Source organism: Rhineura floridana, chromosome 10 (genome assembly GCF_030035675.1).
Source record: "Rhineura floridana isolate rRhiFlo1 chromosome 10, rRhiFlo1.hap2, whole genome shotgun sequence".
Classification (NCBI taxonomy): domain Eukaryota; kingdom Metazoa; phylum Chordata; class Lepidosauria; order Squamata; family Rhineuridae; genus Rhineura; species Rhineura floridana.
The window spans coordinates 51,996,181-52,023,915 of record NC_084489.1 but is presented as its reverse complement, the minus strand read 5'-3'; the positions used below and the strand labels follow the sequence as shown (position 1 = coordinate 52,023,915).

General features: G+C 41.4%; 1 protein-coding gene across 12 annotated transcripts in view; it reads left to right on the top strand.

Annotated features, from left to right (window-relative positions):
* DYNC1I1 (dynein cytoplasmic 1 intermediate chain 1) overlaps positions 1 to 27,735 on the top strand; it is a 366,417-nt gene that overhangs the window by 260,926 nt on the left and 77,756 nt on the right. For all 12 annotated transcript variants that reach the window (XM_061586645.1, XM_061586643.1, XM_061586641.1 and 9 more), the window contains 3 exons: positions 10,862 to 11,008; positions 25,089 to 25,202; positions 26,904 to 27,037. In XM_061586645.1, coding sequence (XP_061442629.1) covers positions 10,862 to 11,008; positions 25,089 to 25,202; positions 26,904 to 27,037 — 395 coding nt within the window. The remainder of the gene's footprint in view (positions 1 to 10,861; positions 11,009 to 25,088; positions 25,203 to 26,903; positions 27,038 to 27,735) is intronic.

Sequence of the window (27,735 nt, the reverse complement as noted above, 5' to 3'; positions counted from 1 at the left end):
CAGGTCTCCTGCACCCCTGATGCATTCACTATAGCTGCCCAGTTTCCCTGCTTTTTAAAGCTGGCTGGAAATATCTGTTGGCTATAGGTACATTCTTAAACTAAGAACATAAGAAGAGCCTGCTGGATCAGGCCAGTGGCCCATCTAGTCCAGCATCCTGTTCTCACAGTGGCCAACCAGGTGCCTGGGGGAAGCCCGCAAGCAGGACCCGAGTGCAAGAACACTCTCCCCTCCTGAGGCTTCCGGCAACTGGTTTTCAGAAGCATGCTGCCTCTGACTAGGGTGGCAGAGCACAGCCATCACGGCTAGTAGCCATTGATAGCCCTGTCCTCCATGAATTTGTCTAATCTTCTTTTAAAGCCATCCAAGCTGGTGGCCATTACTGCATCTTGTGGGAGCAAATTCCATAGTTTATGCGCTGAGTAAAGAAGTACTTCCTTTTGTCTGTCCTGAATCTTCCAACATTCAGCTTCTTTGAATGTCCACGAGTTCTAGTATTATGAGAGAGGGAGAAGAACTTTTCTTTATCCACTTTCTCAATGCCATGCATAATTTTATACACTTCTATCATGTCTCCTCTGACCCGTCTTTTCTCTAAACTAAAAAGCCCCAAATGCTGCAACCTTTCCTCGTAAGGGAGTCGCTCCATCCCCTTGATCATTCTGGTTGCCCTCTTCTGAACCTTTTCCAACTCTATAATATCCTTTTTGAGATGAGGTGACCAGAACTGTACACAGCATTCCAAATGCGGCCGCACCATAGATTTATACAACAGCATTATGATATCGGCTGTTTTATTTTCAATACCTTTCCTAATTATCCCTAGCATGGAATTTGCCTTTTCCACAGCTGCTGCACACTGGGTCGACATTTTCATTGTGCTGTCCACTACAACCCCGAGGTCTTTCTCCTGGTCGGTCACCGCCAGTTCAGACCCCATGAGCGTATATGTGAAATTCAGATTTTTTGCTCCAATATGCATAATTTTACACTTGTTTATATTGAATTGCATTTGCCGTTTTTCCGCCCATTCTCTCAGTTTGGAGAGGTCTTTTTGGAGCTCTTCGCAATCCTTCTTTGTTTTAACAACCCTGAATAATTTAGTGTCATCAGCAAACTTGGCCACTTCACTGCAAGGTGTTTTTTTTTTGCCTATTAGTGAATATATCCTACACCTATTACTATTTTGGAGACATCTCCTTTGTTCTTCAAAAGGCAGCCAATGTCTCCCTCCGATTGCTTCAACACTATTTTGTGTTGCTCCCAATTGCTGCCAGGACCCCAGTTCCAGACGTCACACATCCTTATGATAATACACACATAGCGTATCAAAAAGAAACATGGTAGCTGAGAATGGGATGCCATTGGCTGCCAGGAGTGGTAGATGACAGACCCAGAGTAGCAAGTTAGCACACTGGCCTATCAGACAATGGCTGAATTCCAACAGCAAAATAGACCATTGTTTATTGTAATGGGAATAAGCACAGGTGAGTCTTGATTTGTATGCTTCCCCCCCCCCTTTCCTCTGAAAGAGCCACGAGGACTTTGGAAGCTTTTGCTTCCATTTTTGATTAACCACAGCTTGTCATGCCACCTGAACCCAGAAAACTATGATTAATTTGAACTATGTCTTTTTGAAACAAGCCAGCTTCAAACCACAGGTTAAGAAGGTGGCTTTTTAAAACAGAGAATTAAAAGTAACCACAGTTTAGGGTTTGGACATAATGCTAAACTGGTTTATTGAAACAGGAAATGAAAGCTTCCAATCGCCAGCATAGGAAGAAGAGGTATAAGTTTGCCCAAGGCTTTCCTAGGCTCATTCCCATCACTATAAAGCATAGATTAGTGTTACATTCGAACGTAGCCCACATGTAACAGGATTTTAAGCATGTATACTTAGAAGTAAGTTCCACTGAGTTGCTCCCTACTAAGTGAACAAAGTGTGAGAAAGAAGTGTTCCTGTGACTTTACTCACCAGTCATTTACTATACTATTTACATCCTATGCAAGACATTGGGAATTCCGACAAAAGCCCTTTTATTTGAGAGAAGCAGAACCTACACAGGATATTCATCTTTCTTTACGTTCTGTGAGAAGAATGAAAGTGTTTAGAAAGGAACTATAAAGCCAAACTTTTTGTTTGATTGTTGTTATTATTATTAGAATTAGAATTTATTACCTGCCCTTCACCCAAAGATCCCAGTCCAGGTTACAACAATTTTAAACACATAATTAAAAACAATCTAAATAAGTTAAGGTATGGACACTTTGTGAATTATTACAGACAATTAGTTATGACTTATCATACCAAGTTCCTTGATTTGGAGGAAGCCCAACACAACTGAGTTAACACAGGGATTGAGTTACCACTTATTTAAAAAGGAGGGTGGTCTCACCAGGACAGAATGGAGTTCTGAAGCACTTCCTTTGTAGCTACCTGTGTTGTACCGAACCCTTTTAACGTCATATGCTTAGTTCAATCAAATATTTTCTGAAAAAAATGAAAAGTGAGAATTGTTGCACTGGACTACTGGCCTTAGAAAATAAGATGTTTATTGTTATTCTTTTTTTTAAATCAGTGAACAGGCTCAGTAGTGTATGACTTCTTGTAAACTAACTGTGGTAAAATAGGATATTTTCTCTAATTTTTCTGTGTTTTCCATTTCTCTTTGTCTTTTACGTGGTAAGGTTGATTGATTGAGACATTTGGTGTACTGGCTATGGCCCCATCTGCACTATACAGTTAAAGCAGCATCATAGCATTTTAAATAGTCATGGCTTGGGATCTGTAGTTTGTTAAAGGCGCTAAGAGCTGTTAATGGTGCTAGAGCCTATTCCTGTCACAGGGCTATGAGTCCCAGTATGGTTTAACAATCAATCCCTCTTCTCAGAGAAACTTTGGAAATTGTAGCTCTGTGAAGGGAATAAGTGGTATCCTAACAACCCTCAACACCCTTAACAAACTACAGTCCCCAGGATTCTTGGGAAGGGAGCCATGACTGTTTAAAGTGGAATGATACAGTTTTAAATGTATAGTGCAGATGGGGCCTAGTAGTCTGTTGAACACCATGTGAGGGAGAGGCAGAAGTAGGGAGTTTTTGAAGTTCCTCTATGTGACCCATGATGTTCTGCAGTTTAAATTTGTGGTTTTAACTCATGTCAGGGCTCCTTTGAGATACGTTGGGTATGGAATCATATGGTTCAAAATAAAATAGTATCTTTACAGAGATGTTTCTGGAATTTATTATACAGAATGCTGAAATACCTTATGTTTGGTTACATATGGTGGTCATCAAAACTTGGTTCACTCTATTTCTTATTAGGTACTTCCAGACTGTTGCTGTTTTCAGGTGGAATCCAATCACATACTGCCAAATTCAGGTTGCAAGTTAAAGTTGATCTGGAGCTCTTGCACACACACACTGGACTTTTTACAATAAGGAAAATGACAGGGAAATGTGTAGGATAACAGTCGCTTGATGTAACATCATACAACCTCCCCACGAATGTATCAGGAAGAATGCTCAATTAACAGGTCATCTGGAAGCGACCATTGAAGAATTTGTTTGTTTGCTCATTACTGAGCCTGTAAGTTAGTTGGCCTGTTATAAGGTAGCTGATAACTCACTGACCTCTAACACTGGTGCTGTCCCATAGAAATGAATAGAATAATGCAAATGTAGAGGTAAGTAATTCTCTCTTGTCTTTAAAAAGGTCCCTGAAGTCATTAGACCGACATATGTATGATGGGAAACGAGGGGATCTTTTTCTTTCTCTGCAGATTAAAGGAATGGGATGAGTTTATAAAATTACTTTTATGATGGGGTAAACTTGCCCCTAAAGCAAGCAGCCCAAACTATGTGATATCAAAGAATGGTGCTTTTACGTATGCAATTATGTGTCTGGTTTCTTTAAAATATTTCTAATACTCACTGATGTCTGGGGAACTGTGTCTGCACTAATGCATTTTGGAAAATAAGAACTTGCTAAAAGGATGATACGAAAAATACTAACTACAAATTTAACCTAAGTCATGAAGAATGTGGTCATGTGTCCTACAGAGTGTCCTTTACAGAAGACAGCCCTTCAGACAGCCCCCTGTTTGAAAAAGCCCTCTGGTCAAAGGGCTATCTAGTTCTAGACTGGCTTAAAGTGAAAGGACTGTAAAGAGAAATTGCCCATAAACAGCATCTGAGTAGGAGGGGACACAGATCAACTGGTCACAGTCTTTCCCCCTTCAGTGAAATGTATTATATTTATTTAGATTATAGCTATTTTTTTAAAAAAAATACATCTACACATATAAATTAGCAATGCCATGTGTATGCAAATCTACTGCTCTCTTTTTGATGATGTTGTATTTCTTCTTTTTTGGCAATTTGCAAGTGACTGCCCTATCCATGAACTTACTAGGTGGCCTGATTTTGTTTGCATTTTAATAAGAAACTATCTAATTTACACTTTTTGAACAAGCACAAACTGAAACATAGCTCTCCTTCAAAATTCATACTTCTCTGAATTTTTCAGTGCAGTTCTCCAACCAAGCAGTGTGTTAAAAATGCTTATATTGAGGAAAGTGTGCATTAGAATGCATAAGTTAGTGAAAATGGCAAAAATGCATTTATATTAGGGGAAATTGCTTGCAAAAATATCTAAATTAGGCAAAACTGCATACAAAATGTGTATATTAGGAGAAACTGTGCACTAAAATGCTGGTGGATTTTCATGAGGATTTTTTTTTAAAAAAATCGCAAATTGCTGTGGAAATGAGGAGAGCTAAATTTAAGACTGGAAAATGAGAAACTGAAAGGACCCAATACTGACAGATTCATTAATCCCTTATCTCAGCCTCCCCCCATCTCCAATATGAAAATAATACTGACTTCCCTACATAGTTATTTTAAGAATGACACAGATAATATATATGTAGCTCTTTGAACTCTTAATATACTTGAAAAATATTATTAAGTAGTGCTATGAAGCTTTGTAGCCTACTCAAGCAGCTCAGCCCAACATATTATTTTCTGAGAGATGACAGTGTTCCATTTTATGAGACTAATAGAGGTTTTATTTATCAGCCCAGGACGCAAAAATACTAGCACGCTCAATCTCTATCATGGACCTTGTCTTCAGAATCACTCTTCCCACATGCACTCCAGCCCTTGGGCATCCAGAACTCTCCTCTGGTGATTCATAAGGAAAGCACTCCAACTTTTTGTTAGAATAGTTTCACATTCTGAAACAAATGTTGGGCAAATAGCTGAACCTCAGACACATTTTCCTTGTAGATGATTTATGGACACAGATAGGAACATTAGTTTCATTAGTTTGGCCTTTACATGACATTGTTTAGGATGCAGGCCTTCCATTTTGAACAGGGCTATATGTGAAGAAAATGGCTGCTCTTTACAAAATGCAGCCCCTGGGATATGACATTCCCCACCTCAGAGATGCAGTGCTCTTGAATGGTGCTGCTGCTGCTGCTGCCTGCCGCATTATAAACTTTCCCCTGAAGTCTCTGGATTTCTTGACACACCATTCTCATCCTTTCAAGGCCTTAGTACTTTTTCAGTAAAATAAATAAATAAATTCAATTTGTGGCTCTATTTCAAGTCAGTTGGTTTGATGGTATAAGTAGAGCGGTACAAGTTTTGGATTTAGAGAGCTGTGTGGCTAAGTCTCTTTTCATGTGGTTGCCTGAGACATTCTTAGAAACCCCAAACATTTTTGAAGATCCTCAACTGGAGACATTCACAATTCTTCCCTCCCTTTTTACCATTAATCCTTCATGTTTTAACAAGCACTGAAGTTAAGGCAGCCTACACTCTTTCCTGTCAAATCGCCCTCCTTCCCTATACTATTTCTCTTGAATAAAGCAATCTGCTCCCTGCAGTCCATACTCTTGTAAATCAAAGGGATAGATGTCAACACATGCCATATGGAAATATAAACTTCCTTTTTTTAATTAAGTGGGATTTTGACATTTGGTTTGAAGTGTTTGGGGGTTTTTTACCAAAAAAAACCCTGTGCAAAGGCGATCAACTGTTTTTATTTTTAGAAAAAGTTGACCCCCCCCCAATGCCACAGATAATTTCCAGCTCCAAATCTTTCCAAAAGGTAGAAGATAAAACAACATAGCCAGCATTAAAAGCTGCCCACATCTGGAAGAATTATCATTTTTGAAAAGACATAAATGTAAATGTGCTGCCTTTTATTAAAATAAATGTTTGATGCCTTTCTCTTTGACTTGTTTGCTATTTCAGTTACTGATTGTAAACCTTTTAAAATTTTTCTCCCTATTTAGCATATGACAGTAATCCTATTATGCAATGATAACACGTAGAAGTCTGAAGCAAACTGAAACTGTTTTTGTTTAGTTTTGTTTTTCTGGCAATTATAATAAAATTAGGAACCTTTTCTGTGTAATTCTTACTTTCATTCCACAGAATCTTGAAGACATTTTTCAGGAGAACAAACATAAAAATACACAAACTGACAAGCTGAGTCAAATCAAAGGTCCGTGTACCGCAGCTGTAGCACTCTCTCTGAACAAAGGCCAAGACATTTGAGGAGGAAATAATATATCTCTCTACCAGTTATGATTTTATAAACCTCTGTCAATACCCACTTTATAACTCTAAGCTAAAAAGCAAAATATAACCTCATCTGCTGAAGCTGAGCTATAGGAGTCATGCCACTATTGCCAGAAAATAAGGCTCTGTTCCATTCGGTACTGAACCAAGATGAAAAAGTACCTTTACTTTGAGTCAGAGTTTTTTTTGTATCTGTATCCAGAAAATCTGGTTCTAGAGGGTTGCATCCAACAAAGTTGTTCTGTTAGCACACAGACTTTCATCCGCACAGTGACATTTCCTCTCCCTCTCTTCTTCCCATGTACCCCCACACACCCCAGATCTGTTCTGGGGTTTCTCAGAGGGAGGGAGAGGAAGACCTGTTGTGCAGGAGATGTCCTTGTGCTAATGGGACAACTTTATTCGATGCACCCTACTAACTGGATTGCGAAGTTCAGTTATTTAAGGCCTATTTCAGACCTCCTGTCCCCCCTCCCGCCCAAGTTTCCAGAAAAATCTAGTTCTGGAAATTGGATTTGAAATTTAATTCTTTGAGACTTGTTTCAGATGTCTGAAATGGGCCCCCAAAGGACTAAAACAGTCCTTTTGAGATGCCTCTAGGCCCCTCCAAAACCCTATGATGCTATTAGGAGTACGAAGGGGCCTACAGGCCACCATGTCTAGAGCACACGTGTACACACATGGCCGAAATCATGAACATTATTGGCCACATGCATTTCTTTAATAGGTAGGTACTTGGTGTTTGGTTTGTTGTTAGCTAGAAATACTTCTTAACTCTTCACATTACCAGTGCCCCCAAATGAAATATTGTTTCATGGCCCACAAAGTGCCCCAGGTAGTGACATTCTTGAAGAACGCTCTTCATCAAATGCAAATCTGAATCTTCTGTTAGAGTAATTTTTTGTTTAACACTCATCTCCAGATGGTCCAGGCAATGTCAGGCGGAAAGCCATCCTGATACATGAACACCAGTATGTGCACCCAGTTCACACTTGCCATGTGTATATCAGATGTGTGTCCTGAGGTTGGGTTTCCCAACCAAGATAATGTAATTGACTATCTGTTGTGAGCATATCCATCTGCGGTTAAAGGGATGTGCCATTACTAATATAAATCTGGCCTGTATTAATTTTCCCAAATAAAAAACAGCCTTGCCCTTACCAGGCACAAATGAACATTTTCAGATCTGTACGTACTGCACACAGCTATGTAAAGCCAGTGTAAGATAAGGAATTGAGAAACTCTTATATCAGACGAAATGTCCATCTTATCCAGCTTCCTGTTCCATCAGAGGCAAGCTGGAAGCCTCTGGAAGGCTTAGCACATGTCCTCAAATTAAGGGGTAAAGGAAGATACTCACTTTTATTTAAAGCCAGGTTGGTGTAGTGTTGGACTTGAGCAAGGGAGATGGGTTTAAATCCCCACTCAGTCTTGAAGCTTACTGAGTGATCTTGGGCTAGTCACTGTCTGTCTCAGCCTAACCCTACCGTACCTCATAGGATTGCTGTTGTGAGGATAAGATGTGGAAGGGGAGAACCATGTACACAACCCTGAACTCCTTGGATGAAAGGTGGGATATAAATGTCATAAATAAATAAATTTGGGCTATTTCTTTTGGAGTATGAAAAAGTACACTAACATTTATTGACTTTCATGAAGAATAGAACTCTACTAGATCACACTGGCCTGCACATGGAGCTACCAGCCACTGCTGATTGTGGCAGGTCACAGCATATGTTCATGGTGCTCTTTCTTCGAGACCTTGGGTGTAGCTGTTGCCTTATTAAGTAAAGAACCTCTTCCAGTTTAACAGAATCCACTTGTTTTGTGCACCCATCTTTTATTTCCAATTCCACAATGTGGAGCTCATGCAGAATTCTATGGATATGGTCTGGTAATTCAGCTGTGGGAGATTTTATACATTAGAATGCTGCATATATTAGGCTGGAAGCTGACATGAAACTGATGTGCCAACTAACCATTCTAAAGACAGATTGATATGCAACTTTAGGCAGACACATTCATCAAGTTCATTGGGGCCTAGAAGAGCATTGCAGTATGGATGCACATCTGCCTCAGCTCTGCATGCACATCTCCTTTGTTGAATCATGGCCCGTAAATCTCCAGTGTGTTTTCTTTTTGCAAGAAAATGAATTTATAAAACAGGGATGAGGAACCTCTGGCCCTCCAGATGTTAGTGAAATACAGCTGTTATCATCCCGAGCCACTGGACATGCTGACTGGACCTGATTGGAGTGGGAGTCCACCAACACCTAGAGGTTCTTCATCCTGTTGTAAAGGTTTCCATGAACTTCTCATTGTTCAGGGAAAGCAAAACCTGAATCATATTCTCAGTATGGAACAGGTGTCTTGACCGTGTTGGATTGTTCAAGATAAGTGTGTGTGAGAGAGAAAGAGAGAGAGAGAGAGAGAGAGAGAGCTATTTTCAATGGAGGCTGCTAGCTCCGAAGAGCACCTTGGACAATATCTTGAAAGTTCAGACTAAAACTCAAAGCAGATTCATTGCCCCACTGACATTGGAGCCACCAGCCTCCACTGGCTCTTTTTATCAAAACCAGTGCAGCCTAACAGCCATTTGGGAGAGTGTATCCAGCACTGCAGATACTGGGTTTAAAAGTCCTCCACCTATTACCATATAAGGTTTGTCATTAGCGATAAAGCATGTGGTGGTCTGATTAAAGCTTTGATATGAAATGATAATACATCAGACCTGGCTTTCAAGAGGTATTGCAGCTTGTAGAAATGGAATGACAGCTGCACTGTTGCTGATTTTCAAGGACTCTCTACTCCTATGCCATCTGTCACAATGGGTATTTCTGCAGATAAACTTATGACAAAGGGCACCCTCTGAAAATGATGAAAACTACATTTATTGATGTTGCACTTGACCGCTGAGTAATGATAAAACTGCAGTGCTTAGTGGGTAAGAAACTGGGAAATAATAGCATCAGAAAGAACATGAAACTTTTAATGGAGTAAAATGGGTTAGATGGGTGTTCTCTGATTACTTTACAGCCTTGAGCCTGGTTCACACAACCCAGAATTTCATTTTCTAAGGGTGTTTTGGAAACGATCAATTCCAGGCAAGACACACACAATCTTTTTGTCATTTGGCCCCCTACAGCCACATGCTTCTTCATCGCTTGGTGACTGCAGCATCGATGGCTTGCTTGTATGAATAAACCCCCACAGATCCAGCACTATGAACAGAGCTCTCTTATCACCTCAAACACAATGTTGTTCAATGGAGTTAGACCTCATATTCATCCATAAATCTTCCAAGTGTTGAGTAAACAAGTGATACATATGACCTCCTGACTTGAACATTGTTACCTGCTTTCTCCTGGATTTGGTCTGGAGAATTAGTGTTTCCAGGGAGGGCTTGAAAGGAGGAAGGAAGGAATCCCATTAAACTCCCTCCTGTGGGCTGTCTGAAGGGAAAACTGTGTGGCAGAAGCAGCCCTGACCTGGATATTGTTACCTGCTCTGCTCCTTGATTTGGTCTGGGGGCACATGCTTCCAGGGAGGGATTACTCTGTTCTCTATTATCTAGGCCAAGATAGCCAGAATCTGAACAGACAGCAGGCAGGAGTCTGTTGTCCCATTGCTTTAGGACAGAATATCTATATGTAGAAACATGCCCTTGCTGAGGTTTAATTAAATTGTCAGTGACCTGGGAACAGAGGGAGGACCAGGCACCAGGGTGGAGGGAATGGGGCAGAGAGAGGAAATGTGTGGAAATTGAGGCATCTTATTTTATGTCCTGTATCCCCAATTACATAATAGGAAAGGGGGATTCTTCTATAGTAAAAAAATCATGTAATCATATCAGTAAAGAAAAATATTTTTAAGAAATATATTTGTAATTCATCTTGAAGAGCCAAATCAGGGATGGGGAACTTGTGGACCCCCAGATGCTGCTGGACTACAAGTCCCATCATCCCTGACCATTGGCCATGCTGGCTGGGACTGATGGGAGTTCGAGTCCAACAACAACTGGAGGGATACTAGATCAGGGATGGTTAATCTGATAGTGGAAATACAGGATATAAATATGTTACATTTATGCATATGTATGCATGTGTGAACCAGTCCTGTCTGTCTAAACATTTTTAAAAGAATGAGGCATCAAAGGAATATTTGGTTCAGAATATAAAGTCTCAGATGATTTTTCTAAATGGAAACAAAAGAAAGACAATTTTTAAGAAGCCTTTTCATTCTTCTCTCCCCTTTCCCTTTTGTTATAGTCTTCTGTGATGTCTGTCTGTTTTGCCCGCTTTCATCCAAATCTGGTGGTTGGAGGGACCTATTCTGGCCAAATCGTGCTGTGGGATAATCGTAGTCACAGGAGGACGCCAGTTCAGCGTACACCACTTTCTGCGGCTGCTCACACGGTAAAAGACCTACTTGGTAATTTTTTTATATAAAAAGACAGATATTAATAGCAGGATTTTGGTAGTGTAATGTTGTTGTACATTTAAAAATAAATGAAGGGCGTGCAGTTTTTGAAGAGTAAATGGGAGGGTAGATTAGTAGGTTTGCAAATTCCTTGCCCAGAGACAGGGCCTGTGCCCTTAATTGTGCTGCTTTCCTATTGCTCCACTGGTCCTCTTGGCTCACCCTATGGCCAGTAGGCTGAGGACAATGGGTAAGTTAAACCAGAGGATGGATGGGCCAGAAAGCCCTACAGCTTGACTTGGTGCCTTGATGTAATTCAAGGTAAGGATGCTATTCCAGATGTTATAGATACATTTGTTTGCAAAACCAATAAAACCCCAAGAGTACTGCACGTAGAACAGAGCAGTGGGGGGGGGGAGGGAGTTGCTAACTTTTTTCCTCCCAGAATAGTCTCAATGAACTCCCCCCAGCATTTGGGGTGTGCAGAGGGGAACTGCCTACTTGGCTACTGAGTGTTAGAATTCTGGAAGCAGAGTTTCTAATCCAGTTCCAGTTTAGAGCAAAACAGCTGGGATTGACTGCTGCTAAATTGTCTACATCTGGAATCCTCCCTGAGACGAGAAGGTAAAGTTCAGTGGTGGCTTCATAGCAGTGGGTCAGTGGAACCTGCTCCGGGGTTTACTCTAAACTTTCATGGAGCTGTCCAAGGTGCTGTACCCTCTCCACCCACTTGCCTGTGTGCCTTCTTGCCCACTTGCTGACCTTATCTTGCCACCACCGCCTTAACTCCACAGAATTTAGAGAGTTGTTGTAACATGGTTACAGCATGAAGGCAGCCTAAGAAAAATACAGTATGTATGGATGAGATATAAGTATGTGCATGAAGTGGACCAGAAATACACACTGATCAGGATGAAATGTAAATAGCACCAACACCTGGCATGGTTTTCTGTTTTAAAATGTGTGAAAACCCAACAGGCCGGGTGCTTCCTGTGCAACGGAATGTAACAAAGCTTGCTATTTGTTAGAACTAACAAAGTGCTGAGGATTATCCAACAAAGTCCAAGCTGGATTCAGTTGTTTGTGCTAATCCCTGAATTTGAAAGTTGTCATTTAAAAATAGTGACATTCAAGTGTAAAAGATTAATTGTGGTAGCAATGTTGTAAACATGCAGCCATTTGTTGAAAAGGAATATATTGCTCCAAATATCTGGCATCAGAAGTCTTGCTGTGCATGAGTAATGCACAACTTAGAGTTAGGTCAGTTTAATAAATCTGGTGATGGTGTTCCATTTATCACTAGTCACCAAGCTACACTTGTAAACATTACCATTTTGAGAAGATGACTTAGTAATATGGGAAGCTAGTGGAGACTGTACAGGTCACTCAAAATCTTGACCTATTGTTGAAGAAACTGTTTTTCATCCTTCTCTGTCTATTAACATTTGTTATTCCCTATACAAAACTATACTTGGGACATGGGAAAAGCTTGCATTAGAATGTACAATTGTTCAAACTGAACCATGGAAGATGAATTTGAGATATTTATGAGCATCTGTTGTGTGCATATTAGGAATCAAATTCAAGCTACTGGAATGATCGTATGAGATCATGGTTAAAGGAATTTACGCTTCAATATAAATATAAGTTAAGATTTAACTTTTGTCATGTAGCCATCTTAGAAGTAAACTATAGCAAGCTTTTAAATGGCTGGTTATATCTTGGGGTGGTTCTGGCATGGCTTCAAGTGTGAGGAACATTAATACATTGGGGGAATGGGTTGCATCCATCTGCCCCACTTTTTGATTGTTTCACCTCCAGGTCCACTTGACATTCACCAGTTGGATATAATGTTTGCATATGGCTTGTGCAACTGCTTCCTGGGATTTGTAGGGGCTAACATTTCTGTGCTGATAATTCATCCTTGTAACTTCATCTAAATTATTTGTATAAGGAGGAAGAGTTCAGAGAATGTTCTATGTACGCCTTTCCTCCCATCACATAAACTTTCAACTTTTTCAACCCAGGACCCATCTTTAACCCAAAGATGCATTTGGAGACACATTTCTTAATTTTTTTTACCATAGATTTGTATGGTGATAACAGTGATGTTATGACCCACCTTAGATCAGGACGTGACTTGGTAGTGGGTCCTGACTCACCAGTTGAAGACCAGTGCATTATTGGATAGGATTAAAGTCACTGAGCACTCCTGTTAGGGTATGTACAGATGATATACTTTCATAGATGTAAAAGTGCTCTTATCCTCTTCTTGTTGCATTGAATTTCTCTCACGGCAAATCAGATTTCCTGCTAAAATCCAAAATAACACAGGCTGCAATTTGTATCCACTGGGAGAGCCTGGCTAGGAGTCCAGAGACTGTGAGTTCAAATCCCTGTTCATGTCTCCAGGATGTAAAGGGTCAGCTAAAGATCACCCCCACAGTGAGTGTCTCAGGGGTTACGTGCCCTGCCACCTGTGCAGCCGTGGGCAAGCTGCATAGGCCCAAGGAGCCCAGTTGCCCCCCAGCTGGCAGTTGCAGACAAGGAAGGGGCTGGATTGTGCAGCTGTGGCAAGCTGAGCAGGCCCTAGCCAGCTGGGGAGGACTAGCCTCAGGGAGGCAATGGTAAACCCCCTCTGAATAGTGCTTACCATGAAAACCCTATTTGTAGGGTAGCCATAAGTCGGGATTGACATGAAGGCAGTCCATTTCCATTTCAACCTATGAGTACTTCTAAATAGACATATATAGGATTTTATCACTTAAATTATGTCTTATTCCCCATTTAGCATTAGAGTATACACACAACACACGGGGGAGAATGAGACAGCGAGAGCAATTTTTAAAAAAGAAATGAGCAGGCTTGTCCCCACTGCAGTCAAATGTGCCCCCCAACCCCTGGTTTATAGTGTTTATGCCAAAAGATTTAGTTATTTCTCTTGTCCTGGGGAAATGACCATCACTATAGGTTCTACATCACTCCTGGATCGAAAACCATAATGCAGGGTTTGTGTAGGAAGAGTTTGTATATATATTCATAAGCACACACAACAAAACATCTACAGCTGTCAAGCTTTTCCTAATTTCTTGGCAGATGTGATGTTCCAGAAAGCAGACCACTGAACAAAGCCTTCCATGTCACATGTCTTCCATGTCTTTGGGGAGCAGCTCCAGTAACCATTTCTGAGTGATGCTGTCAAGATTTGAGCCCCTCCACTTGTCCCTTTTTTGCACATTTATGATTATTTGTCCTCATGATTAGGGTTGTCGTTATCAGTTTGCTGCTAATTTGATTGTCATTTTGATGAACTGGCAGCTGGCTACGGTCCGTTGTAGTTAGTGCTTCATTATCTTCTGCTTTTCCTGTTTCATCCTTTTTCATTGCCAAAAAATAACGTTATTGTTTTAGCTTTTTCTAACAATGGACTGGGGTTTTTTTTAATTCAGAAGTAAACTAGTCAGGTAATTTCCCATCAAGTAAGCATCTTGCCTCAGGGTTGTTCTCTGTCCGAGAAGAGGAGACGAAACATTTCTCCCAACACAATTAAATGAGGCTTGTGCAGTTGGATTTTTTTTCCAGCTCAGCTATGTGTTGTAATTTTGAAAGTTGAAAACTGAATCCACTTGATCTTAAAGTCTTGAGTGCTGCTGTCTGCTGAAGTCTTGACTTTACAGTTAGGCTTTGGCAGTACTACTACAACTTTAACCAACTTATTTGACCTACAGTTAACCAACTTATTCTGCTTCCTTCCCTCCACTCTCATGCCTTGGTCAGTTTTTCAGTGTGATGGTGGCAAGATACCTTTTGCCTGCCTAATGCAGCAGACTGGCAAATAACTGAGTTTGGCTAAAGTCACAGAGATTGAAGAAAAACAGATACAAGGGAGAGGCAGGTTATGAATTTACTAATGAATGCTAATGGCTACCATCATCACCTCAGTGACACAACAGTTAAGGGGAATACACATTCCAGCAGTTTAGATTGAAGATGTTATTGCTAAAAATGTCATTATATTAGGTGCTTTTTTTAAAAAAAATCTGGTACCAGGGAAAAGCCACAAAAGGTCCTAGCAAACAATACCACTCTGCAAAGATGACAAACATGCAGTCTGTAGGGTAGTCCGATGTACAGTTTGCCTTTATCACATTTCTTACCCATTCCTACTTATGATGCTATCAGGACAGTCACAAACAAACCTGCTTGCAATACTGTTCATGCCTGCAAAGGTTTTGGGGGACCAATCAGTGCATATCCAGTAATTCCTGCTGAAATTCCATACCTTTTTATACCAGAAATGCTCTGGTTTGTTTTTTGTCCAGCTTTTGTTGCTCTATTGCTCCTCCAGACAGCAATAATGTGATAGTATTGGGGAAGCATCACAGAGAAAACTAAACCAGAAGAAATGCACTATTGTTGTGTCAAGAACATGTTGCTGAATACATCTGCAATAAAACACCAGTCTGGACGGGGCCTTATTCTCTTTTTATCAAGATGAACAGATTTCTTCAGTGAATGTACGCAAGATGAGCTGGTCTTGTGAATGGTTCAGTGCATTTCTTGACTGCAGCTTGCAGTGTTCTGGAAAACCATGGTTTCATCCACTGCTGTGTAGACGTGTGCCGCTTCTGTCTTGAGAATGAAGCCGAAGCCAGTCAGCCGGTAACTCAATACTCACTTTTAAAATTTAATTTTACAGTCTATGTGAAAACAAGAATTATTCCCTTTCCCCATTGGAACATGCATACCGCATTGCCACCAACTGCTGGCTTCCAAATTTCCTGAGCTTATCCCTCAGTCTTGGTGCCAGGATTCACAAGGAAAGAGAGTTCTCACCACACATTACTCACTAATTTCCTTTCACACCCACCGCACATCTGCATTTGGGATAACAGGAAATTTTAATTAAGTTTTTAAAAACCCTCTAGCATGATGATTTCATTTCCAAAATAAATAAAACCAAGATGGCATCTCCTTCTCCTGGGACAAGAAAGAGCCCGGTTAGATTCTCTTCAATGTACAGTTGGCGTTTTCCTCCCCCTTCCCTGCCTCCCACTCTTCACTTGAAACATCCTTTTCAATTCTGCAGTGAGACTCATTGCTTATGAAATTGACAAGTGACAGCTCTGATTGAAGCCAGGCACAGCATAAAGAAACGGCAGCAAGGGAAACAGGGAACCATCCTCATGCTACTGAACGGTGCTCCACCTATTTGAACTTTGCCTCCTTTCGCCCCTGATGTTCCCAGCTTAAGGGGACTATGTTACCAACCTGTATAAGCACCATAGTGAGGAGGGCAAATGTTCAATAAACTTAGATATGAACTGACTTGGTTTGGTTTCTTTCATATAGGACACATGTGAAAGACCAGTTTTGGCTGGTGAATGAGTAAGATCTAAGCGAAGGTGGCACTGGAATTGAATAACCCACTCAGGACACACATAATTAGTTTTCTTGTCATGCTGTTTTTCATGACCAGTCCAAGACATTTAGTATTAGTGCATACTGTCACAAAAAAAGCCCTGCTCCTGACAACTCTGAGCACCCGTAAAAAAAAATAGTCCCCAGAATTCTTTGCAATGGAAGCTATTGCTGTTTAAAGTGGTATGATACTGCTTTAGATGTATAGTGCAGATGGGTCCCAAGACAAAAGAGAACATGGCCAACATGACTGTGGCAACCTCTCTCATGCACACGCAAGCCACACATATAATCGAAACAGCACACACAAATATATCCAGGGGCAGGGGCAGGCAGTTTGCCACACACACACACACACACACACACACACACACACACACACACACCAGACAAATACATGCACCGGTTGAACATTGTTCCCTCCTACTGCTCATAAGATGTTTGACCAGCCTGTTTAACCAAAATGACAGTGGAGAAAAAAGAAATATATTTCTACAACAGCTTTCCACATCCTGGTGCTTCCAGGTGTTTTGGGCTACAACATCCATCAGCCCTGATAATTAGCTGTGCTGACAGGGTGTACACCATTGAAAGTGACACCTCTCTCAAGCGAATTAGTGGTCAAAGTAGATATTAGATTCAAACATGTGTTCTCTCCCCACCCCCCATGCATTTATTGTTTTTGAATGATAATATCTAACAATAAAGAGAACAACAACATACAAGCTGAGGTCTTCGAAGTATGACTTTAGGTAGATGAATAAGCAGGGGTAAGGATCAGCAAGCCAGTGAATAGTATTACTGGTTAGAGTCCCTCCAAAAAGATGCCTGAGATTTAGGTGGTTGTAGTCCTGCTACCAAAGTGTTAATGAATGTGGTAAAAGGAAACCATATGGCCTCAAAAGCATTCAGTTTGGCTTGACCTGGCCAGTTTAATATTATTAGTTTTTCTAATAGTGTTGTTGTTGTTATGTGCCTTCAAGTCGATTACATCTTACGGTGACCCTATGAATTAGCTATCTGCAATAGCATCTGTTATAAACCACCCTGTTCAGATCTTGTAAGTTCACATCTGTGGCTTCCTTTATGGAATCAATCCATCTCTTGTTTGGCCTTCCTCTTTTTCTACTTCCTTTTATTTTTCCCAGCATTATTGTCTTTTCTAGCAAATCATGTCTTCTCATTATGTGTCCAAATTAGGATAACCTCAGTTTCATCATTTTAGCTTCTAGTGATAGTTCTGGTTTAATTTGTTCTAACACCCAATTATTTGTCTTTTTCACGGTCCATGGTATCTGCAAAGCTCTCCTCCAACACCACATTTCAACTGAGTTGATTTTTCTCTTATCCGCTTTTTTCACTGTCCAACTTTCACATCCATACATAGAGATTGGGAATACCATGGTCTGAATGATAATAATAATAATAATAATAATAATTTAATTTGTGGGTCGCCTATCTGGCCAATGGCCACTCTAGGCGACGTACAATTTAACAACAATACATTACAACATAATAAAATACATCATAAAATACAATATAACAATAAAACAATTCCAGTACAGAGTAGTAGGCTATTCGTCGTAAAAATTTAACCCTCCCCGGAAGTCCCACAGGCCTGTCTGAAGAGCCAGGTCTTCAAAGCTTGGTGAAATACATTCAGGGAAGGGGCTGCACTTCACCAGAGAAGCTTATAAAATGACCACAATTCTTTGGGGAAATCACATGCTTTAAATGTGCAGTGGATGTGCTTTAAATGTATGGCCCTTGAGATCTTTTCCAATCGGCTTCCGACTTCTACCCAGCCGCATCTGGTCGCCAACCTCTTCCCTAATTGGCAAAGACTCCCTTTCAGCAGGAGGGGCTGGTTGTGTCTGCCCTGTGTTGCAGTTTTACATTTACCAATTTTGTGGAAACATGCTGCAGTATATACATATATGTAGCATGTAGAAATATAATGATGGCTACAGAGCTCTCTCTTGACCTTTTTAAAGTTCTGTTTCAAACACTCTGGTTCAGGATTCCCGGCCTGAGTTAGGCCTCAGTGAGCATGTTTACGAACATGACTGAGTCAGATCCATCAGTCCATCTGGCTCAGTATTGTCTACACTGACTGGCAGGGGCTCCCCAGGGTTCCAGGCAGGCCCTCTCTCCCAGCTCCACCTGGAGATGCCACTCAGGATTGAACCCGGGACCTCCTGCATGCAAGGCGATGCTCAACCACTGAGCTGCAGCCCTGCCCCCTTGGCATTCACGAACAATAATATTGGGTGCCATAATAAGGGGATTCTGGAACCATCCAGGCCATGCGGTGGCAGTCCACCTGTGAACTCCTTCCTTTTCTACTGTGCTTCAATCTCTTTTAAGGCAAAGGTCTTGCCGTGATAGGGGGGTGTTTGCTAGTTCTCTGGTTGTCAGATAAACAGCCCAACCAGCATTTGTCTGTCTCTGCGTTGGTTGTGCATTTGCCCCCGATGATGTTTTTGCTGAACCCTCATTTTTTGGAGAGAGACCTTTTGGCCCTGCAAATGCTGTTGGGCTCCAACTCTCCCCATCCCTCCCCATTGGCTGTGCTGGCTGCAGCTAAAGAAGGGGGAAATATAAGGAAACTGTTTGCTGGCATAATAAAAAGCAAGAATTACAAAAGAGAATACAAATACACACCCTTATCACTTATGCCACAAGAGGGAACAGCTATTCTCTGCCAAGATTACAACCTGTCATATTAATTAATTAATCAAAATTAAGACTTTGAAACTTAACTCTACCTACGTTTGGGGGTTTTCCACGGTAGCTGTCTGTCATCTGAGGGAAATAGGAATTCTGGGCTTGATGGACTTTAGTGCAGTTTCCCATTCATGGACGAGGTGGAAGATCTGCTGTGTCACAGCAGATCCTCAGAGACAGCCCCTGCAGGACCAAGAGGCCTTCAAGCCTCCTTAGAGTCTGCACTCTGCCTGTGTAGTCCCAGCTACAAAACTGCTCTCTCTCTCTCTCACTCTCTCTCCGCCACCCCTTCTGTCTGACACTTACCTATCCACCCCCTTTTTTACCTGTAGGGGCTGCCAACTCTGATGGGATCTCAGGTTCACCACGATCTCCTGCCCAAGAGCCCCAGTTAAGAAGCACCAAACAACCATTTTGTATCTTTAACCCGTAACCCAGCTCAAGAAAAAAACATGACAGCCAGCACCACAAGGATATAGGTTTGGTCCCATCTGCCTTCTCTCATACAGATAAATTGAGTGTGTGTTTGAAAAAGAAATGCATGTTTGTTTATTCCATCTATATCCCACCTTTCCTGCAAGGAGCTCAAGGTGGCATATGAACATGGCAATCCCCCTCCCAATGTTATCCTCACAACAACCCTGTGAAGTAGGTTAGGCTGAGCTAACTGGCCCGAGGTCATCTAGTAGCTTCATGACCTAGCAGGCATTTGAACCCTGGTTGTCCAGGCTCCAGTCTGACACTCTAACCACCACATGACACTGTCTCTCAAATGTAGATAAACCTCATCTTCTACAAGTTTTTTTTAGTGTAAATCTAGAAATTGTCAGCTCTCAGTTCTGTTACTTTTATCAACGTCACCTTAATATTCCACTTCCCTTGCACAAGGCTGCAGGGATAGATTCCTCCTTGCATAAAAACAACACCCTAATCTGAATGATCCTGACTTTAGTGTTCAGTGATACATCTTAGCATTTTATTTATTTATTTAATTAATTAATTTAATTTATATACCGCCCTAAGCCTAAAAGGCTCTCTGGGCGGTGTACATCAGAAATAAAACAAGCACAATATATAAATACAATAAATATAACAGAATAAAAAAACAAACAAACAAGCAAGGAACCAAACTACACCAAAATACAACAATAATGCAATACTGTTTCTAATAGCGCAGATGTTGAGCCTCCGCTTCCCCACGAGGGCCAGGGAGGGGGGAGGCACGAGTTCCAGGTTTCCCAGCTGTCAGAGGGCGTGGAAGACCAAGGAATTGTTGAGTCTGAGCAACAATTGGGAGAGAAAGGGAGTTTGGCTCCGGGACAGTTCCCACGGATGGCGCGGCCTCGGAAGTGGAGAACGCGCCACCCCCCGACAGGTTGGAGGAGCCGTTGGAAGATGTTCCAGAGAGGGCAGTGACTTCCCCTTTGCCAAGCGGTTCCCAGGATGCCTTGAGCGCGTCACTGCCCCATGACCTCGAGCCGGTTGCTAAGTAGGCGGTTCTTTCAGATGAGCCATTGGAGGCACACACCCCGTCACCCCGCTCTCGACGCCGCGAGAAGCAGACAGGACAGAGGCAGGACTTGCGGTGGAGCCAGAGATTACGATCTAAAACATTCCCTATTTAAGACTGTCATGCTCTGGGTTAAGTTGCTGAGTCAACTTTCTTCACGCGTTGCAGAGCATGTCTAGAGTGCAGTTAGGGACTTCTAGTGAGCTAGCTTAGAGATTTCTATGAAGCGTACTGCTTTTGATGTATCCATTAATTTAATAAAACAAGATTTGATTGCACCTGCGTCTCAGCCTCGTGAATCCCGCTCTGAACAGGACAGCAAGGTGCCAAATGCATTAGTACCAATTGTCAACTGAGAAATATAAACAGCCACAGCGAGGAAAATTATGAGATCCCAGTGCACTGGTTTGGGACCTGGGAAAAGGGAATACCACCAGGGAAGGGGATTTAAGCACATGCTGATTAGAAATCAAAGTCCTGGTCCCAAAGTCACATTACATAAGGGCAAAACCAGCACAAATATGTTATTACAAGGGGCTGCACTGGTGGGCTGCCACCAGTCAGCGGCCAAGCAAACTGCTGTGTGATGGCATTCTTAGGCATTAGAATAGGGGAAAGCCTGATTGCCACTTGGTTTATAAAAAAGCAGCTTTTGAAGGGGATGATTTATGTTGCTTCTGGACATATTTGTTGAGCATTGCTTCTGATTTGTTTTTGGGGAGGCTATACAACATTGTGTCAAGCAATTGTTATCCCACAGTTTCCGGTGATTTTCGTGTCACTTCCTTAACTCAAAAAGTCTATTTTTTTTGGTGGAGGGGAGTGAGTTTGGGAGTGGGTTTGTTCCATAAGAGTACCAAATCCACTTTAATTGCACAACTTGAATTTGGTCGTATGCAATTGAATCTCACTTCCAAAAATAGTGACAGGGCCCATCCATACCTAACTACAAAATCCACATTTTCCATATTCAGTTGGTGGCCTTGAGATCTATACATGTCCTGCTTGTGGTCAGATTATTGTGAAAACTCAATTTTCAAGCATCCATAAGTATGGGCTTTTTTTTTGGTCTCAATTGCTTTAACATTGGCCACTTCCCTAAGTCCACCCCTTTTCAGTGATTGGTCCATAACAGTCATTTGCTTTTTGCGTGCTTTTTTGGAAGAGCGCAGACACATATAACTTTTTAAAAATTCCCATGCATGCACAGGTTTGTGGATTTGCTATTGGGTGGGAAGGAGACAAGGGGCATGGCATATGACAGAGGGACGCCCAGGAACACCAATTGCAGGAAAGTCTAGAGCATTGCATCTGAGCGCCCAGACGTTAATGCGATTGATTATCGATTTAGGAAAGCACATAGGTTTTTTGGTGGTAATTCTAATGTGGATTTGTGAACGCGGAAATCCTTACTAGCCTGCAACATCATATGGATGATGGTGAATTAATGAGGACACAAAGCGATAACATTGCAAGTTATACAGGTTGTATGGATGGGCCCACAGACATGAAGCACTCTTAGAGGAGAAAAGTGTCAGGGGAAGAGGTATTTAACTCTTCCTAGGCCTGCATTTTTTATGCTTCAAATCACCCAGTATCACTGCTTTTCATCTTATGGGGTTCTGGACGTGTGTTCATCTTCAGAACCACTATTTGTGGGGAAAGTGTTGGTGTGGAGGAAAATGGTTCACATCAGAAAAGTACTGGACAGAAAAATACTTAAATGCCCCTCCGTTCACTTTACCGCTCTGAATTGCCCCTTCCCCAAAGCCTTTCCCTAAGCAAAACATCCATCAGTAAACACACACTTTTTTTTGTAATGTCAAGTTTTGCCCTTAAAAACTATAGTCTGTTTCAAAGTATAACTAGATTTTTGTTTCCCCACACCAAGTTATTCTTTTCAATATGTCGTGGAGGAATTGAGGTGGAGGGAGGATATATTTCCCTGTTTTGTGTGGTGGTGTTTTTTGTTTTGATGTATTGACTAAGTTATGGAGTGACATAAGACTGTTAAGGCAAATGTATTAACCAGTATCCTCCAGCACCATTAAGGAAGTCCAATGAAAGTGACCTGGACTATGTGTGCAACAAGATGAGAGAAGAATGAGGTAGCAGAATGTGGAGGTGATAATATCAAAGAATGCTACTGAAGGGGGTGGGAGGAGAGATAGTACATTTTAAAATTCTCCTATATGTACAAAAGCAACACACGCACACTATTGGCTGTGTTAATTTCCTTCCTGCAAACAATGAGCTGGGCTACAACCTTTATCCTAATCTACTTTTCTTTTCTTTTTTTACTTACAGGGACTTTTTTTCTTTACTCAAAGAGAAACCATTTAATATGCACCCCTACCTACACTCTGAAGTGGTACACTCTACTCTACTGCTTTAGGATTCTGCCACACTTTTGTGCTGCACATGTAGAGCAGACCAGTCATAGCAATGTCTTCTTATATGTATGCAGTGCTAATATACCATGTGGTTTGACTTCTTATAAAAATGTATATAAAATATTAATTAAATGGGGAGATTTCCAGTCTTTTGCTCCGGCAAGATATTGTGATTGCCATCAACTTGGATGGCTTCAAAAGAGGACTAGACAATTTCATGTAGGATTGGGCTATCAGTGGCTACTAGCCATGATGGCCATGTTCTCCTTCCACTATTGTAGGCAGATGTCTCTTTATGCCACTTACTGTGAATCACAAATGAAGAGAATGTTGTTGCACTTATGCCCACTTGCAGACTTCATATAGACAACAGGATGGACACTGTGAGAATAGGATGCTGGACAAGGGCCACATTCACACCATACATTTATTCCACTATTATTCCACTTTAAACAGTCATGGCTTCCCCCAAGGAATTCTGGGAAGTGTTGTTCATGAAGGGTGCTGAGAGTTTTAGGAGACCTCTATTCTCACAGAGCTACAATTCTCTGAGTGGTTTAATAATCAATCCATCTTCCCAGAGAACTCTGGGAATTGCAGGTATGTGAGGGGAACTGGGGTCTCCTCACAACTCTCAGTATCCTTCACAAACTACACTTCCCAGGATTCTTGGAGGGAAACCATGATTGTTTAAAGTGGAATAATAGTGGAATAAATGTACATTGTGAATATGGCCAAGATGGGCCTTTGGTCTCTTATGTAAATTTCAATGGAATGGGCAGCAAACTAATTCTCACCATAAACTCAGAATCGGTTGCAACCCCCAGTGAAAATGATAAAAGGGGTTACTTGTGGATATGACCTTTCTGTCACTACTGCAACAACAGTCAATAAGATGGCCACTGATGCATTACCAAAAAGAGGACAAAAGAAGATGCATATTTGCATAAAATTCCTATATGCTAATTTATATGAATAGATGAAAATTTTGAAATAATTACTATAATTTAAATAGATATACATCTTCATAGTGAGGAAGAATGCGACCAGGTGACCTGTGTGCCTGCTTAGTCTGATGGGCATGTGCTAACTGTTGATGGCCAACTTCAAGGCCTCTATTCTCCTTCCATCTGGTTCTTTTCTTCAAAGTGGCTTTGGACTGGAGAACCCTTTCAAACAGAATTCCTCCGAAGAAAGGAGCTTCTGACAGCCCTTTAAATAGAGGACTGCCCTCTATTTAACATGTGGCCATCTTAAATGTCATCCATCACACATTGGAGATTTTAAGGAAAGGCATTTAGGCATGCTCAAGAGCCAACTCTTCCCTTCGTGTGAAAGAACCATGGTCCATTGTAAATCTAAAATCTAGGGCTTGTACTTGGAGAAAGGGTGGGATATAAATCTAATAAATAAATAAATTAATAATAAAATAATATGATAGCCTGGCACAGTTACTTCAGGTTAACTTCAATGAAAATGAGAGTGTATGTTGGCCCATCATTAAGTGGACTTAATGAATTTGGTGACATTTTTTCCTAATAAAGTGTGAATGAAAATACTTTGTACAGTGGGCAAGCTATGTCAAAGATGGTTGTTGTTTTTCTGTCTCTTTTTCTGCAGTTATTTTCTTCATTAAAGAAAACACATTTTTGCCCCTTCTGAAGATTTACCTCTTTTTGCTGGTACTTTTCCAGCATCAGACACCATCAGTAGCGTGATAATATATCCCTGCAGGGGAAATTTCCTGTGCTTAATACATTTGCACAGGAGTAATCATTTTGCCCAATTTCTGATGGTGTAAAATGAAGTGTGTGTGGGGGGGGAGGCTTTTTTAAATGTTGGAATATGCATTCAAACTTTTGGCAAAACACAGAAGTTACATTCCTACCTGGCAAGCAGATGAGTTCTGGGCATTGTGTGACAGTCTAATTCCCCTTGCAAATAATATGCCTGGATCATTTGGATATGTATGTTTTCAAAATGTTAGTAGGCATCCTCTGATTTGGGCATTTTGTGTCTTTTCAGCACCCTGTATACTGTGTAAATGTTGTTGGAACACAGAATGCTCACAACCTCATTACCGTTTCAACAGATGGCAAAATGTGTTCTTGGAGCCTGGATATGCTCTCCACTCCACAGGTGGGTTTGTTTTTACCTACACAAGAAGAAAGTGCTGGAGTTAAAGCTGATACCTGCTTAATGGAACATCATTCCTAAAAGCCAAAACCTCACATCCTACACAGACTAAAACCTGTGCACACACTTGAAAGAGTGCAGCTTGTTTCCAGCAACTGGATCCTCTAAGAGCCAAATCCCATTTCCTCTGCCTCAAATCATGTAATTATTGTAATGCGGTAATACTTAGGTCAGTTTCAAGTGAAAATGAAATAATCCATTTTAAAGCATAGGTAATCATACAAGTCGCCTGTGGTATATATCACACTTACTCTACAGGCTTGTTTAACAAATACAGACTAGATATAGCTTTTTATCTGCATCTAGTGCCTAACCCTAAGCAAAGAGATCATATCCAAAGTTTGAGAACTATCTTTCTGCCCCTTTTGCCCCCATGTTTGTGTGTTGCTGTTGTCATTGTGGGGCTCAGTAGTAACTCTTACCATTGTAGAAAATGCCCTTCTCCAACCTGGTGCTTCCCCCTACAGACCTTAGATGAGCGTGTAAACATTTGGGTTGGACCAAAACAGCCACCAAAATGGAGAGAAGGACATTTTAAAGGGTGAAAGGTAATAGCCAACATGTTTCATGAGACAGACACACTTGCCAGTTGTTGATGATTGTTTATTAAAGTCATCATCATCCTCAATCATCCAAATGACAACATCTCTCTCTCTCTCTCTCTCTCTCTCTCTCTCTCTCTCTCTCTCTCTCTCTCTCTCTCTCTCTCTCTCTCTCTCTCTCTCTCTCTCTCTAGCACCACTGCTAGAGGACAAAAATCAGTAGCCATAAGAGAGAGGGAGCAAGAACACTTTTAACACTTCTATTCCAGATTGTGGACATAGCCAGATGGTGGTTCAAGCCAAAGCAGGGTTTCCAGGATGAGTTCAGGTCTAGACAAGACCCCAGAAAGCTATACTTAGAGTTCATGCTAGAGACTATTGCACAAGCGCAATAGGTTCCAATGTTGCTTCAGCAGCAGAAATCTCTAGACTGAAGCTTAACTAAGTCTGCACAACTTTCTTGCCTCTGCTGGGACAAAATGTCTGGTAGTTAATGGGGCCTTTCCCAGTTTAGCAACTGTTGGCTCCAGCTGCATTGGAACATAGACTGTGGCTGTGTTGTGTGGTTTCTGATGTTGTGGACACCAAGGATAACATTAGCACAATCCCTTTAAGCTGGGGAGGTGGTGGCAAAATGGCCACCTGGAGCTCCTCATTTGCTGGACTTCTGGGAAATGGGGCCTTTGGGGATCAGTTCTAGAGTAATTTCCTTCATTATTCTGTCTTCTTGAATCTATGGCCAAATCTCTTAACCATGAGAAACCTAATCCCCGTGCCACTGCAGACTACTCTTTTAAAAAATCTGTTGAGTATGTCCCTCCCAATGAATATTTTGGTTATTTTCCACTTACCACTTTTGACATCCCCTCATAAATAGTACTGCAGAAGGTGGGGGGTTAACCCTACACTGCTTGTATGCATATGGAGAGAGAGAGAGACAGACAGACAGACACACACACACATACACACACACAGAGAGATTGCAATCATTCATCTATGCTATATGCACAAATAGTAGAAAATAATAGAAAATAGTGCTTTCTTTCTGTAATATATTGAGAAACAACTGTTTTGGGGTAAAAAGACTGTCTTATTTTGCTAGGAGAGCATGGAGCTGGTGTATAACAAATCTAAGCCGGTGGCAGTTACTGGAATGGCTTTCCCCACTGGAGATGTCAATAACTTTGTCGTTGGAAGTGAAGAGGGCATCGTCTACACAGCTTGTCGTCATGGAAGGTACTTTCCTTAAAAAAAAGAAAAGAAAAGACAGTACATTTTATTCATGGGAGACGTCTGTAAGTTACATAGGTTATGATGTACCTTGTTGTTATGTGCCTTCAAGTTGATTACAACTTATGGCGACCCTATGAATCAGTGACCTCCAAGAGCATCTGTGATGAATCCCCACTGTTCAGATCTTGTAAGTTCAGGTCTGTGGCTTCCTTGATGAAATCAATCCATCTCTTGTTTGGCCTTCCTCTTTTTCTACTCATAAGAACATAAGAACATAAGAAGAGCCTGCTGGATCAGGCCAGTGGCCCATCTAGTCCAGCATCCTGTTCTCACAGTGGCCAACCAGGTGCCTGGGGGAAGCCCGCAAGCAGGACCTGAGTGCAAGAACACTCTCCCCTCCTGAGGCTTCCGCCAACTGGTTTTCAGAAGCATGCTGCCTCTGACTAGGGTGGCAGAGCACAGCCATCACGGCTAGTAGCCATTGATAGCCCTGTCCTCCATGAATTTCTCTAATCTTCTTTTAAAGCCGTCCAAGCTGGTGGCCATTACTGCATCTTGTGGGAGCAAATTCCATAGTTTGACTATGCCCTGAGTAAAGAAGTACTTCCTTTTGTCTGTCCTGAATCTTCCAACATTCAGCTTCTTTGAATGTCCACGAGTTCTAGTATTATGAGAGAGGGAGAAGAACTTTTCTCTATCCA